A 17,344-nucleotide genomic window follows, 5' to 3' on the forward strand; every position below is an offset into this window, starting at 1 on the left:
AGTATTTCGTGTTGTAATCGATACAGCCTATCAGAATCAAGTGGTGGAACCTAAGGGTGTTTTTTTTTCTTTTTTTTTTTCAGGGGAGATGAAATCCTAAGGAAATGAGTGGGATCACGCTCTGTGTTTCTAAGTAGCTTGGCTAATATCGACAAACTGATTTTCAAAACGAGACGCCAGTAGTGAGGACCCATCGTCTGATACTAAAAACGGCTGTGGTGAGCGACGGCTAAGGGGGGAAATAGGGAAAGCGACCGTCGTTAGGTCAAAATGTCGATTCAGTACGAGGTGGAACAGCTGGCTGACAGCTATGGGGTTACGGACTCGTTCCCCAAAGATTTCGGTTATGGTGAGGAGGAGGCCGACATTGAGGACAGCCCGGCTCCATCCGATAGCAAACCAAGAATCCTGCTAATGGGTTTGAGACGAAGTGGCAAATCATCGATACAAAAGGTAAGCAGATATTTGGAAACTGTTAGCTTTTCGAGGCGAGCGCCGCCTTTCTCTGCCTCACAGGAGTAAACGGGACGTTAGCCAAAATAGCTAGCGAGTTAGTTTAGCATGTGGCACGGGATGATCGCTATCAATCAGCAGATAACATGTTTTGCTACATGGGAGTGTAAAATTTAAAAAGGATGATGGCAAGTTAGCGTTCAGTGTTGGCTAGCATTATCTGCAACGACCAATTATCAACTAGGGGGACAGAGACACTCGTGCATCTTTATTGATAAGTAGACATGTAGCATGTGACTGTTTGGTTAACAACTTGTCTAACATACCAAATATATTAGTCCCACCCAACACAGATGCACAGCAAGTCTGATGTCTGGGTTTCACGTGACAAACTGGCCACACCTTTCATTTTTATTATTTATTTTTATCTTTGTTTTGAATCTTTGTGTCATTGTGCAACATCAACATCCTCTATAAGCTAGCTAGAAGAGGGGCTCTGGGAGAAATAAATTCTTTTAGCCTCTACTTAGACCCCACCAGCTTCCCTGTGCATTTTTTTAATGCACCCTGCAGCCTAAGGTTCCCCTTATGTTCACAAGCTACCAGTGCAACTACTCCTGGGATTTTTGTAGTAGATAAAATAATAGTCACACTCATACAGTACGTGGGATTTATCATAATCCTCTCGAAATCAATTTTAGTGCAGATGAGCTTTTAAACTCTGACCTTTACATTGAAATAATGAGCTCTTGATGATTCGATTAATCAAATCACTGTGATTAATCACTTTGGCAAAACCTTTTGAAACGTAGTAAACTTCAGGGGATCTGAAGATTTTGGATATTTATTGTCCACCCACCTTCTCTTTTGTGTAATTCACACTCCTAAATTGGAAGGTTGGGCATCTTGGGAGTGTGATTTTCAAGGTTTGTAACTCAGAAGATAAAGCTGTGGTTGAATAATAAATGAGGTGCAGTTGTACCCTACTGATATTTTATTTTATTATTTATGACATAATTCAGAGGGAAGTAGAATATGCTGTATGTAGCCTGAGGAAAGAGAAGAATGGCATTTTCTGTGCTGAAGTGTTCAGGCCCTTTAGTGCTGTGTTTGCTATAATCCCTTCAACCTCAAGTCTAAGATTAATGTTCCTCTGTAAGCTCTCAGTTTGGGCTGAAAAACATGTGATTTGGCTTTTTGCTGGTTCATCGGCCTGTAATCTTTGTGGTCCCACACACTGATTCAAAATAGCAGTGGTGGTACAGGCTCTCCTCTGCCATCCAGTAGAGCATTCATTAGATCCGGATTCTGATTAATACCCAACTATTGCACAATTGGCAACTGCTGACATAATATATGTTAAGTCAGAGCATGCAGTTGAAAGTGCTGAGTAGAGGGACGGGTTGCATCAGATGGATGTGTGTGCAGTGTTGTTTTGCCCCTTGCCCTCTTTTTTAACATGTGACATCCAGATGATGTCTTTGTGTTGGGATTATTATATCAAATTTCACTCCTGTTGTGGTATTCTTTCCAATGAAATGATTAAGTACATCATCCTCTATGTAACTACGGGTGGGGGGATGGGGGGGGGGTTCTTCCTGTATGTCTTCCTGTATGTCTCAACCTGTTGCTCTGAAGCCCAGATTCATAAAATTATGCATCAACAATCATAGATGGGGAGTTTTTCTTTCTTTTTTTTATTTTAAATAGATACCAAGTTAATTGTAAGATAAACCACAAAATGGCACATTCTGAAAATAGAGTAAGCTGGCAGATTTGACTAAAAGTAGCCATGTTTGGTGGGTCAGCAACAGATCACAAAGCCCTGAATGCAGTATTGAAATTTTGATCAGGAGCATGTGGCTGTCCGGTGATCACAGTCAGTACTGCCTAATCTGAGTGTCCTTCATTGTAAACTGGTTAATTAAAGGCAAAATGTCCAAACTGAAATATTAGCTCTATATTTTTCTGCTGCTTGTGTCCTATCTAAAGAGAAGGTCTGTAGATATTGGCTTATTTTCTGCCCTCATCCCTGAAAAGTAACTTGCTGGTCCACTGTTGGCTGAGTATAACCCATCAAACTTTTAGCAGTATTCTGACTTCCTTTTTTGGTTTATTATTATTTTCAGTGCAGTTATGCCTCCACATTTCATACATGTAATCATTAAAACAAGCTATCTGCATTTATTCTGTTGAATCATGAGCACAATTCTGATTTCAGGTGGTGTTCCACAAAATGTCTCCCAATGAGACCTTGTTTCTGGAGAGCACCAACAAGATCTACAAGGACGACATCTCCAGCAGCTCCTTTGTCAACTTTCAGATCTGGGACTTCCCCGGCCAAGTGGACTTTTTTGACCCCACCTTTGACTATGAGATGATTTTCAGAGGAACAGGGGCTCTGATTTTTGTCATTGATGCTCAGGTGAAGACCAGAAACTGTTCTTTATTTGGCATGCAAGAAGTTATTATTTGTATAGCTAGTGTTATTTAAACCTGCAGGAAAGAGCTATTAGGTTTCAAAAGTGCTGACTAAACAAGCTGAATTGAGCTTTTCCTTTCTCCTTCTGGGTTACAAATGGGAATTTTATGCAACAGTTACAAACCAGACAATATTCTGAACCACCGTCACATTTATTTTCTACTCTGAAGGTGTGGGAGCACGCTTGTGTAAAGTGCTTACTGTTAATTTAAAACAGAGGCCCATTTCAACCCTTGAGCGAACTCTACGATGAACAGCCCAGATAAATTACACGCTGTGGTTTTTATGCCAGTGCTACTCACATGATCATGAGTGCTTTCAAGAAGTTAGCTCAGCTGAAACATGAGCCAAAGCTAATCTGATTGTTTGGCCTATTTGTACTCAAGGTGCATCATTGTTTCAGCAGTTGGTCACACAGTGAAATGAAAGCTAAGCGGTTTTCCTGTTGCTGTTTGGGAAAGACAAGGCAGAGGTTCATTTCCTCATACCTGGTGTACAGCTTATGAGAATGTACATGTTCATCTAACCCTAAGCTGCAGCTAATAGTTGCCTGGGGTGTAGTGAAGTGTTGTCGCTGTAGCAACTTTAAATAGAAGTGTCTTGATTTCTTTGTTCGTTGTATTGATGGCTTTTGGCCTTGGGGGGTGTTGTTTTGTTTCCTGTTCTATATTTTAAGCTGTGAGATGTAGCTGTATTGTATTATAAAACATTATATGTGTACTACTACTAACAGCAAAGCAAATGTCATTTGTCAAATGATCACTGCTCTTTAAGTTTGACTATTGGTGTCTCATCTTCTCGGTTTTAGGATGATTATGTGGAGGCTCTGGGCAGGCTCCATCTCACTGTGTCTCGGGCCTACAGGGTCAATCCAGAGATAAACTTCGAGGTGTTTATCCATAAAGTGGACGGCTTGTCGGATGATCACAAGATCGAAACACAAAGAGACATTCATCAAAGAGCCAATGATGATCTGGCAGATGCAAGTTTAGAGAAGCTGCATCTTAGGTACGTCTTGTCGAGCATTTTATCATCTGCACAGGGCAGAAGAAGAACATTACATACACAAACATAATCATACATGTGCGGTTAAGGGTGTTTGCAAGTTTTCTGGTTATCCGTTGGACAGGTAAATTATATTATATTTAAAATGGTACAAATGGCCTTTTTTTTTATGATGTAATAGATACAACAAAAGCCACATCTGCTCCACTTTCTTAGTTACAATGATGATGGTTTCCACCCATATGACTGGTCCTCTGGAAAGTAGTTATAGCCTAAATACATTATATGATTTAAGTTTTCAGTATTTTTCTTTTTTTTTGTATTTCCATCAGCCTGTTTTGATGGTATACTGAGCCAGAAGGGTAACCCCCCCCTCTCCTTTTTGTTCTTGCCTAGATGTTCAGGTTTAGTGCTTGTGATATGTAAACACACAAAAGCATCCTTAAGAAGTCTAAATGTCTTAATTTGTCTAAAAACATGACATTAAAAAACATCTTAAGTCTTTTTAAATGCAATAAGATATTTGATTTTTATAAGTAGTTGAACCATAACAACACTGTTCTCTTTTTGGGGGACAGTTGTCTGGTTACATTTAGTAGCTGTTACAGCTGAGATAATTAGTCATTGGAAAGTGTAGACTGAATGGATAAACACAAGTTCAAGTCTATAGGCTCACTGTTTTGTGTGCAGGAAGTTCTTCTAACTGTAGGACATCATGATCAGCGGAAGATGCAGAGTTGTACTAACAGTTACACCTTGCAGTCATTACACTAAATAAAGGAAGCAGATTTAGTTAGTTTCAGCTCCTTTTAGTTGCCTCTATTTCAATAAATGTTTGTACAAAATGGTCTTAAAATGACATCTTAGTAGCATTATAAAAAGGCTTAAATCTGTCAAAAATCTTGTAAGAATTCAGCGTTTACAATAATTTTTCTGTTTACAAAGTTTGTCCTTATTCAGGACTGACAAAAGCTTGGTTATGAAACAAATTTTGAGTCTCAATAATTTATGGGAATTGATTAATAGGTACTGAATTCTGAGTGATTAACAGAAAATGAATAACATGTTTTCACTGACGTACATTAGTCTTTTATCTGCTGCATGTTTGGCATACTCTCTTGTTCTTGTGAGATTACACTCTGGCCTCCTAATGAAGAAACTGTGACCCTCGCCTCAGATACCAGAGCTTATTTTTGACCGCAAGTCCAAAGTTTAGACACATTTTAGATGTAGAAAGAAAGTTTAAGCTCTTATCTATCATTTGGTTTGTGTTCTTTTATCTCATTGTACAAAGTTCACACTCTGTTTTATGTTAATTTGGCAAAAAAAAAAAAAAAAAACAGATTAAGCGATCCTCCAAAACCTAGCTGTTCTCCATTTTACAATGTTAACTAAGTTTGCAGTGTATTTATTCACAAATGGTGTAAAATAAGAGGCAAAAATTTGGTCTCAGGCAACACTGAGAGCATCAGCAATGCTGAACAATAGTTAAACAGATAATTTAGTCACGTTTTTCACACATCTTTTTGGTTGCTGCTTAGGACGTTTAAATAGTTTTGAGATTTTCTTGATTAAAATAAATCAAATAATTAAAAAAAAATGAAACTGCATGTTTTTTAACTCTGCTCTAAAAGTCAAAGACGTCAGGATCAGCTGTTTACTGCTGTGTACAACGTTAAACACACTGAGCCCGGCTGGCTCCACAGCAGCTTTGCTGACTATATGAGGACTGTGTTGGCCCGCGCTGCAGTGTTTTATGTAGGGTGGCGTGTTGTTTATTTATTTCAGACAACCAGAGCTCCTCTGGATATATTATGTTGCCGCTCAGAGGACATTTTTTTTTCTCTCTGCCATGTGGTTCTCTGGTGTGTAAAACCGAGGCTTTGCAAAGCGTATGCAGACCGTTCCATTTGGCTCAAGTCACTCCTTCCTCAGACACTGAGGTTTTATTTAAACACCTCTGTAAACAGAGTTCATAAGTCATGCACAACCAGTTTTACAGCCTTAAGATAAAAAACATTTTGTGCAGGTTAATTGTTTTACTCCTGTGCTTTCACATCTGAATCTAAAAATGCTCGGTGACACTTATTCAATCTCACATCTATTTGTCACTGGAGCTTGTGACTGTCAGTATTTTTACCTGTTTTATGGTCGTTTTGAGGAAGCGTCTTTTGTGAGTGTTGCTTATTCACTTCCTTTTTTTTCCCATCTTATTCAGCTTTTACTTGACAAGTATCTATGACCACTCCATCTTTGAGGCCTTCAGCAAAGTGGTGCAGAAGCTCATCCCACAGCTCCCCACCTTGGAGAACCTCTTAAATATTTTCATTTCTGTAAGTAGACAGCTTGTTCTTATTTTTTGTTATTGACAAATATCATCCTTGTGTGACAACTATTATGTGAGTCGCTGCCTCCCTTGAGGCTATAATACTGCAAGCAGTTCCTCCAGCCTGAAGCTTTTTCAAGACATGTTTGTGTGCTGCTTTAATTGTAAAGCTTATTAAGAGTTCAGAGGATTTATTATTTACACATGTTACTGCTGACGCATCAAGTTGCATTAGTCTTAAAAAATTTTAAGACTATAGAAAGAGATTGATATCTCTTTTTAAAATCTAGTTTTAGTTGGATAAGACTTAGTTTCTTCCGGACGTCGGATAATTGAGATTACAAGATCAATATATTTATTATTGCCCTGTTTATACCTGTGAGAGTCCTGTGAATAATGTCAACCCCTTTCTGTATAACCCAGTGAAGTTCAAAAGCATAACAAAAATGTGTAAATATTTTTTTTTTTTAGGTACTGCAGTTTAAGGCAGCCTGTGAATGTTTGCTTAATTTCTGAGGTGTTTGGAAGGCTTTAGTGTTAATGTTTCATTTAAGGACTTCTACTTAAACAAGACCAGAGCCTCTCAGTTTTACCCATGTTGTTTGACTTGTCTGAAATTATTTACAAGAGTTGGGTTAGGTTGTGTGTATTGGTACTTTTCCTTTACATGGTAACCCTTCTCCTCTCCTGACACCATTTTCAACACAAGTTATGTATATTTGTGAGCATAGATGGTATACTCTGAGCATGACTAATGAATACATGAGTGTGTTTATTAACCATAAGTTTGGATTTACGGATTGATTTTTTGTTTCTTAGTTCTTAGAACTCTAAGGTGCTGAGCTATTATGACCACTCCCAGCTAATATTCAGACTCCTCTGAACTAAAAGCCTGTTGCAAACTTACTAAGTGCAGTAATTGCACTCCGCACTTATATGTCACTTTGGATAAAAGCATTTGCTAAAATCAATGTAATGTAATAAAAACACAACATCTCTTCTGTGATGCTGTGGCTTCTCACATGCTGCGATAAGCAGCTGATCCTGAGGGTACTGTTTATAATGAAGAACAAAGCTGGGGAAGGACCTGCTGTCTCTGTGTAGTGCTACTCTTCCTGTTATTTGTATTTAGTGGATGTATGGTGGGAAAGGGCAGTGATCAGATGTCGAGAGGAATTCTGTGGGGCATTTGAACAATTCCTACTGGATCAAAACATCATACATCATTAATAACAGGATTATTCAGATTATTAATGGATAATGCACATAGACGGGACTATTTGTGCTGACATTGCAACTAGCAAATGCACTCTGAATCATATCTTATATTTATGAATTCAGCTTAAATACTGTACACACAAACATATGGGAAGTATGAGGACTGACTGAAACAGCTTAATTAGTTAGTCCTTAATTATAATATTAATCTGAATCGATTTTCATGGCACATTAATTATTTGACCCAAAACTTAAAGACAGTCCTATAGTCAAGTATCTACGGTAAAAGATGGTTGTACCTTATTTCTTTACCGTGTGATCTATCCTAACTCCTCTGTTTATTCCTCTTCTTGTCAATGTCAGAATTCAGGGATTGAGAAGGCCTTTCTGTTTGATGTGGTCAGTAAAATCTACATTGCCACAGACAGCTCGCCTGTAGACATGCAGTCTTACGAACTGTGCTGTGATATGATTGATGTGGTTATCGACGTCTCCTGCATATATGGGTGAGTATTTTGTAGTGGTTGTGTTGGAGGGCTCTCTGCTCTGATACACACTTTTTTTATATATATTTTTTTAAGTGAGCAAGAAGGATAGTAAATAGTGCCCATGGAGTTGGTTTGCCTTTTTTAAATGCACATTTACTTGATCCTTTAAATCCTTTCGATAAACAGTGGAGCTCAACCACGTCTTGTCGGAGTGTGTTTTTACTTAAGCAAAGCTTGAATAATACATAATTAATGACCTCAGAGATGAGTTGGGATTTATTTTCTAATCTTGAACATTACATTGTGTTATGCTGCTCTAGTCTGAGGGAGGATGGCAGCGGTAGTGCCTACGACAAGGAGTCCATGGCCATCATCAAGCTCAACAACACCACTGTGCTATACCTCAAAGAGGTCACCAAGTTCCTGGCTCTTGTTTGCATCCTGCGAGAAGAGAGCTTTGAGCGCAAAGGTAGGCTTACACCTACATGCAAACTCATAAGAACACAGAACTACAGATGCACGATACTAGGAAATCATCAGCATCAGCCTATAAAGGTTTGAAATGATAAATCGTACCAAAATTAACATTGAGAAGCAGATATGGTAAAATATGCCGTGGTTGTGGCTGTTATTATGGCTGTCTCTAGAAGTGGATCATCTTAACCTGGTAAGAAGGATAGACTCAGATATTGTGTTAGTTTAATGTCCTGTATCTCCAGTAGGGCTGCACGATTATGACCAAAATAATAATCACGATTATTTTGATCAATATTGTAATCACGATTATTAATCACGATTATTCACCGTGTTTGGAAAAACATGTATTTTTATTGCACCAATTATAAACAAACTATGTGGCAACAATTTTTTGTGAAAAATTAAACTTTAAATTAGAATAGATGATAAAAAATATAATACATTTACCATTCATTTTTGAGAAGTTAATGTAAATTATGGGGCTACAAAAGATGCTAAATCAAGAGCCTTTTGGGAGCCAAAAAATCCGGCTCTCTGAAAAGAGCCGAACATCCCATCACTAGTATATACAGTTTTAAGGGATGCTACCATGGAGAGGGATGTTGTGAGAAAGGCAAAAATTGAAGAAAAGACAACCTAGAATGTTTTGAACAGCAAAAAAATTACAAAATTTAATTCTTCAGTCAATATTTTCTTTATTTTTTAAGTTTAAATTTTTTAAGTGTAATTGTTTTTAATTAGGAGTCTACAACATGTCACAACACTTTTAACTTTTTTAATGTTTATGTCCACACTTTTCATTAATAAACATTAATATCTGACAGTAAGCCAGCGCGGGATTATCTAGCAGCAGCTATGTACGTTTAATTTTCAGCCTGCTCATGAAACAGACGCGATCATCTCCTGCTCTGAATGCAGCTGCTGCTGCGTGAGGAACAAGCCTCTACTGAGTGCTTTTGGACGGGGGAGGGGTCTGCGCAGCACCCAGTCCTCATTGAAGAGTAAACTATACGCTTTTTCACGTCAGTCTCCAAAAGTCTCCAATATCACCAGAAAAAGTCGCTAGATTTGTCGCTTGTTGTTTTTTTAAAAAACAAGTTGCTAGAGGCGATTGACAACTCGCTAAATATAGCGACGAAGTTGCTACGTTGGCAACACTGAGTACAACTAGCTGTCAACTGTAAAAGCGATGCGCCACTGCGCCCTCGTTATTTAGACAGCTTAATGAAGCTTTGGCCTTGCGTTCGCCCCCTGGTGGTTGGCAGACTACAGGTTGAGAATGTATGTGATCAGAGATGCATGCAGCAGAGTCGCATTTTGAATGTAAATATTGTTGACGATCAGATTCATTTCATTGTAGCCACCAAAATCGTGATCACGATCAAAATCCGATTAATTGTGCAGCCCTAATCTCCAGTTATCAAATCAAATTTTATTTATAAAGCACTTTTCATTGTGCTACTCCTGTAGTGCCATATGCTGCTACACACTCCTGTGCATTAAGGAGAAAATAGTGTACTTACTTGTTCAATTACAACAGCAGAGTCTGTAGTATTGGTCAAGTTCCAAAAGTACTGAATTCTGCTTTTCATGTATAATAATTTATTGTGCTGAATTCCCAAAGTTATTAACACTTTGTGCCAACTTCAAACCATAACATTATCAGTGCAACCAAAAGTTTATTTATTTACACAGTGATGGTGCTCCCACAGGTTATTAGTTCTTATTCAAATAACCTTATTTCTTTTTATTGATAAATATAATGCAAATTCAGTAACTTAAAGTGTGTGGTTAAACAGTAAAAACATTATGTCGTTCTAGTTCCCTAACAGACTGAGAAATGTCCGGTTTTTGGCGAATAGTTTTAAATTTTCTTAACAAACCTCAGGTTTTTTATATATTTTTAATCTCAAGATTTTTTAGGTAGCTTTTCTTTTCTTAAAACAATTTAAAAAAGTGAAATTAAGATACATTTATATATATATATTTTCTTTCTTTTTTTTTTTGTCCCAGGATTAATAGACTACAACTTCCACTGTTTCCGGAAGGCCATCCATGAAGTGTTTGAGGTGGGCGTTTCCACTCAGCGACCATTAGGCCCACAGGCAGTGGGTTCGCCCAGCAACAAGGCCGTCGCTCTGAATGGCACGCCGCGCAACACTGTCTAAACACTGATGCAAGATAACAAAAAAGATGCAAAAAGAGGGTAGAGGAAAGGAAAGATGGAAAGGAGTTAGGGAGCTTGTTGAGGAGAGACTACTAAGCTGGCGCTCACCAGCGCACCAGTCACAATCACCTTGCTCCCGACACCTAAAGCACTGAGAGAGGCCTCAAGCCAAGAGAGAGTGGAAGCAGTACTGGAGCACAGAGGGGTCAGGCTAAGACAGAGAGGAAACTCAGACATCTGTCAAAGGTGAATGTAAAGCACTGTTGGCTGTGAGGACACTTGGATAGGAAAACTGTTCCGGATCATATTTTGGATTTCCTAAAGCAGCTGGAGGCTGTTATAATTTGCTGCTGGCTCAATGTGAGAAAGAAAAACACCTTCTGACCATTGCTGGACAAACTGTGATGTCAGGATCTTGTCTAATGATGAACCCGACTACTTCTGTGCTGAAAAAAGATGGAGGATGTGAACTGCTCGTCCTAACCCACAGATGTTCAGAGATGGCCTTAAGTAGATAAAGCTTGACTGCAGTGCAAGCTTTCTCTCACCACCACTCACCTCACCCTACCTGAATGCTGCCCAAAACTCGCTTTTTGGTTCCACTCGTGAAGGGAAAACAAGGGTTTGTGAGCAGACTGAAAAGGGATTGTGCTGTTCATCTAACTTGGTTGTGTGTGTGTTTAAGCATCTGTATGTATGAGTGTGTGTTTCAATGAAAGGTTTTGATTAGATCCCAGACTGGGCCCCTTGTCTGCAGTGAAGGATCTTTACAGAGTGCCCTTCATCTTGATAACAGCAGCTTAGCATAAAAACACTTTTCAATCATTGATGGTAATTTTTCTGTTTGCTCCATTGAAAATCAGACTTTTTATTGGCTTTATGATGGTTCTGAAAAGGAGTTTTGGTACAAATTTGAACAGTTATTGTACAAACACTGCCAACTTGATTAATCAAATCCGAGCCACTTAAAATATGGCGCAATTAAAACTAGAGAAATTTAGAGATGCAGGACTGATAAGAGGGCATTTTGGGCTTCTTATGTGGACTGATTGCAACTTGCATGCATTTCAACCAACAGTTTCAGACCTGCACAAAATTGTTTATCTTATGTTTTGTGTTTGGTTTGATCACAGGGGTTCACAAAACCAAAAACACACCCATTCCAAGCATGTATACATCAGTATATTGTTAACTTGTATTGTTATCAGCGTAACACTGCTCATTGTAATCAAAGAGCGTGCATAAAATTAAGTAAAAAAAAATAAATAAAAGATGGAGAAAAAGACCAAACTTAATTGTTGCTATAACAGTGATGTGTACTATGTCCATGCCTTTCTTTTCTCTGTTTTTGTCTATCAGAGCTGAGATCTGGTTGCAGGGATGTGTACTACGAAGCAGGATTAGTGGTTCTGTGAGGTAACCTCAGGTTTAAGTCTGGGTTTGTAAGGCAGCAGAAGCAGTTTATAACCACCTTAAACCTTTTTGGCTTTACCAAGATATCATTGGAGAGAAATACTTCTTTAAAACAGATTGATTTGTTCTGAGCTTTTCAACCTTTTATGATCCTTCCATACGGTGGAGGAGCAATAAATGTATCACAGTCACCAAATTGCCTCATTTTTTTTTTTAAAACATCCAGCTTAAATAGTTTTTCACGGTAACTAGAATTATTGAACAGTAAGAAACAGTAATTTTGTATCCTGGATGAAATTAAAAAATAAAAGGAAAAGGAACACATGTAGTTCTATCTTGCTTTGTATTGAATGTTGTATCTAAAACAATAGGCTTGTAATGAGTTATACAGTCTTAATATGAGGCAAGTCTAAAAGTGCTTTAACGATCAGGCAGTGATATTGATAAGCCCTATAAATTATATTCCCCTTGTCAGGCATTTCCTTTTTGGAAGCCCTACTTCCTGCCTCTGTTTCAGTCGTTTTCAGCCAGTAATAAAAACATTTGTTTTCTCCTTTCTTTTGGATGGTTTCCCCCTCTTTTCTATTAAGCTCCAGATCCAGGTTTGATTGGTCATCATTGCCAGCGTCACCCCTTAAAAATAAATGTTCCCACAGCCAGAACTGGAAAACCAGGGTTTCACTTGCTGAGTTAGTAACCAGAGCTGTTGGCAAGCTCTTGATTAGGAGTAGTTATGCAAGATAAAAGACCTTCTGGATATGTTAAATCTGCTTTGTAGTACAGCCTCCAGGAACCAGAATTACCACATTGTATAGATAACTTTCCTGAATAAAATGTACAACGTACATGGGGAGCTTCTTAGTTAAAAGCAAGGCCCAAAATGTCAAGTTGGTCTTCAACAGTCGCCTAAAAATAAAGTCACCTCTTCATTGTTGCACAACCGAACCGAGATGGATGATTGATTTCATACATTGTGATGCAATACTGTGTGAAATAAATGACTATTAAACTGTTTTTGTTCTTTTATTCATTGAGAATTAAAAGAGGACATTTAAGAAAGCAGATTATCTTAATGTTATGAGGATAAAAACTTGTGTAATTAGAAATGCATGCCTGCTTATTTCCTACATGTAAAGAATGCAACACTGCAAGCAAACACAAGATGGTGCTGCAGGACTGCTGAAACACTTCCCTGCAATGTCGGTGGTGCTGGGGATGAGAAAACAAACCTGTTTTTGCAAGCATGCATCAATAGCTGGACGTGTGGTGAATTATACAGGACTCTTTAACAGCATTTGAAATAAAAGTGGGAACCCGTCATTTACTGGCTGTACAATAGAATAAATTGGATAACTCATTGATCAAATAGGGTTAGGCTTTAGTTAATGAATGACTCGGATAATTTAAAAATAAACATCAAAATGACCCAATAACATTTAATTTTATCAAACAATTTCAAGATAAAATCAGCGGAAATGTTAATTTAATGTTTGTTAAATTGTCTTTCATTCTGATTGTGTTGTAATAAGTGAAAAGGGGGAGAGAAAAAAGAGGTACCTCACTGGTTTAGTGCATATAAAAATAAGTCTGAATAGCTTTACCATCCAAGTTATTCACCAGTTAAGTTAAATAAGCCTCACAGCTACTGTCACGACCCATTATGTGGGGAGTAGGCGAGACAGCTAAACACCACTTCCACACAATTTAGATGCAATAAAACACTGACAGCTTTTTTATCCACTTCATTAAGCCAGTAATTTCTTATAAAAATCTCCTGCATTAATCCTGCCGATGGTTTCCCTGCGGTTCCTTAAGCTCTCCTCCAACCTTAGCCGCCTTGCTTTGATGCTTACTCAAATAGGCGCTAATTTGAGATAAATTATGCATCTGCATGTGGCCTACCCATGCCAAGGAATATAAAGTGTGACACTCTGAAAGATGGTGAATTAAAGCAAAGTGTGATATCTCGATGGGCTAATGGCAGATAGGTTAGGCCTGTCAACCTGATGGTTTGTTGATCTACAAGTCACTTCATATTCAGCTTTGGGGATGGGTCATGTTTATCATGTTTTGAAGGTCACTGCAGAGCTGTTTCTATCAGGCCTCGGGGTCTATGCAGAACCCATGATGCACTTCAATGAGCACTTCAAAAACTACATGTTTTTTTTATTCCTAAAATAAATAATATGAAAAAGTGATTTCAGGCAATGAAACCCAAAAGCAGAAATGAACTTTTTAGAGCTTATTTATGTTTTTATACCCATGATGTGTGAGACAAAAATAATCACAATGTGTAGCACCAAAGAAAATAAAACTTTTATGGGAAAAGACTCTTTTTCCAGTGTCACTTTAAAAAAACATAATTGTTCTTATGTTGTAGAAAAAAAACTTAGTCCTGTAAGCTATCACCAAAAAAAGTCTATAGCAAACAGTTAGAGTAAAACCACATCTGTACCCCATGCTTATTTTTGATTATTCAACCGACAATAGTTAAACCATTAAGATAAAACTGTAGCCATGGAACAAGTCAAATATAAACTGACACCTTGACTCATTACCATCTGTAGGTGGGGCTGTTGTCTGCTGTTTCAGCGGCTATCTCCCACACTTCTGCCAGTCTTTCTGCTTCACAGTGCAGGCAACATGGAGATCAACATCTACATACAAAGTCCTTCCACATTCAGGGGGCTGGAGAAAACGGAGATGTAAGAGAAGTTTAGGAAGCAGTGCTGATGGAGCAGCATGATGTACAACTGTAATTTGGCACTGAAGCAGTGGCTGAAATTGCCTTGCTTTATCAACGGCAGCTTTGCTTTGTTCCCCGTCTCTAATGAGGAGGCTTAACCAATATAATGAAATAAAGCAAGCAGAACACACTTTTGCCTGTGATGTCATGCTCACTTCCGCAGGCCGGTCCACCCTTCATCTTAGATCTCTTTGAATCATTACAACAGTGATATTGCCATTACGTTCTTAATAAAACTCAGTCAGCAGTGTACTATCTCCCATCTTAACATTTTATTAGCCGTGCTTATGAGAGATGAGGGGAAAATGATGAGACTTAGTGAGACGTCTCAGATAGGTGACAGATGTAATACAGACTACATTTGTTATATTGTGAGGCAGGGAAGCTCCAGTGTGTGCAATTATGCAGAGAAGACGAAACAAGTTGCTGCTGAGATTAATGATGTAGAGGTGGTCTGACATTACTGTACAACAGACACCATGTCTTAGACAAGTTTGTGACATTTTGATGGCAGTACTGCTGGTAAAGAACAATGCTTTCCTTTGCAAGAGTCAAATGTTCAAGGCACTAATGTCCAGTAATATGCACAAGGGTAAAGCTACAGTTTGTTAAAATAATAGATATTACATTACAATCATGGCCATGTAGCTATGTTGTGCTACAGACACATAAAATACTTCTTAATTGGACTGTATTTTTCTCTTGCTTTAAAAAAAAATTGTTTGTTTCAGTGTTTTATAACATTTGATGATGAGTTGGTTGGATGAGAAAACAATTTAAATATTGATTGATAATGAGGATCATTAATGTTTTGGGTTGTTAATGTAGTTTTATTTTTTAACAGATACTAGAAGTACATCTTGGAAACCCTGGAGTAGGGGGATTATTTTACAATATACTGGGGTATCAACACAAATGATTCATCCTTTGAAAATTCACATTTTCAAAGAATCCTCCAACATCTACCTGCCACTAATGTTCTGCTTTGGAGTTGACACCTCTCCCATTTGCTAAACTATCCTACCGCCCTCGATCTGCAGCAACAGGAGGATCTGTATGAGGACAAGAGTGGAGGAAAAAAGACAACAGAAGCAGGAGTTAGAGGAAAGGACAGGCGTCTCTTGTATTTTCTGGTCAGGCAGCAGAGCGTGGAGCAGAGAGGCCAGCGGGCCAGCAGCCAGCTAATGGGGACCAGCAGTGAGCAGGGACCGGGGACAGCGCTGACAAAAGGAGCAGCGACAGATGCCATTATCTCAGCCTCATGCAGATACAATAGAGCTGGACAACACAGGGCCTGATACTAGCAGACGTATGTGTGTGTGTGGGTGTGTGTGTATGCGTATAGAGGCCTTGTGTGAGCTGAAAGTAGGAGGATGTGTGTGTGTGTGTACACAGTGAGGTTAATGGAACAGGATAGAGAAGTGGATTATCATGGAGTACGATTTCTTGGTAACACTTTGAGCTCTGCTGCACCCCCTGCATGCATGCATGTGTATGCGTGCATGCTTTTGCACGTGTGTATTTGAGTATAGCCTACATGACCTCGTCTTGTTACAGCAAGACAGCTGGATCAGTCACCCATCACTTGCTTAGAATTCAGGGGTATCGTGAAAAGTGCATCACATTTGGTTCCAAATTTCACTGGGTGCTACTATTGGACTTAAATTATGCTATATTCACTTGAACCATGGGTGTTCTGGTCATTTGGACAACCACAAATGTGTCAGGGTGGGGTTTGATGCGTGATACAGCAATGCTTTTAACAGGATTGGCAAAGGCCAAAAAAAAAAAAAAAACTGGGGCTGTTAAGCAGCAGTTTTTTGGGGGGATAAGAAATGTGAGCTTTAGCCAGTGTAGTGCGGTGACATGGGACAGCGTTATTGACTGTGGCGGCACATGCTGACAGTGGATTGTCAGCCCCTGCAGTCATTTGCCAGACTGAGCGAATGCAAGGATCAGAGTTCTTGGAGCTTAGAAAACGAGAGTGAAAATGAAGAACGTGAAGAAGAGAGGGATGCATGAAAAAAGACAGAGCAGAAACTGGCAGCCATACAAATGCTCAAATACACCACACACACACATATACACACATACTGAGCTGTGGACGCCCCACTGAGTGTCTGACACTGATGCTGCCAGGCTAATCAGGGTACACACTCCCTCTCACACTTGCTCATTAGCGTTAAGGAGAAACCAGACAGTTGTGACGTTGCAGTGTCGTTTTGTCTTGCAGTTGCATCTGTGTTTGTTGAAGAAGACTTGAGTTTGGATATTTTTAGTGTTAAATCCTGGTTTTTATTGTGTTTGAAACAGGTTAGCAACCTACTTTCTAAGGATGCTCACTTGACCCGATTTGCAGCTTTATTGATTTTCTGTTGTGGTTGTGGTTTGTCTATTTTGATCAAATCAAGGAAACTTTTCAAATTGATTGCATTGTAGATTGGTAAAATTAGGGACAAGGAGGAGAACTAAAGGGTAGTTGCAGTTGGGTTAGGTGGGTAGGTACTGTAATCAGTTGTACCACTAAAACCTAAGACCTCAAATTTTGCATAATTTGCAAGGACACATC

The 17,344-nt window shown here is 38.7% G+C and overlaps 1 protein-coding gene across 1 annotated transcript; it reads left to right on the forward strand.

Annotated features, from left to right (window-relative positions):
• Positions 1 to 66: 66 nt before the first annotated feature.
• Positions 67 to 13,043, forward strand: rragca (Ras-related GTP binding Ca). Its single transcript, XM_041987873.1, has 7 exons — positions 67 to 453; positions 2,675 to 2,878; positions 3,744 to 3,943; positions 6,159 to 6,273; positions 7,848 to 7,990; positions 8,293 to 8,441; positions 10,463 to 13,043. The coding sequence occupies exons 1-7, from the start codon at positions 271 to 273 to the stop codon at positions 10,615 to 10,617; spliced, it is 1,149 nt and encodes a 382-aa protein (XP_041843807.1). The 5' UTR covers positions 67 to 270; the 3' UTR covers positions 10,618 to 13,043.
• Positions 13,044 to 17,344: the final 4,301 nt, after the last annotated feature.

Source organism: Melanotaenia boesemani, chromosome 6, assembly GCF_017639745.1.
Source record: "Melanotaenia boesemani isolate fMelBoe1 chromosome 6, fMelBoe1.pri, whole genome shotgun sequence".
NCBI lineage: Eukaryota > Metazoa > Chordata > Actinopteri > Atheriniformes > Melanotaeniidae > Melanotaenia > Melanotaenia boesemani.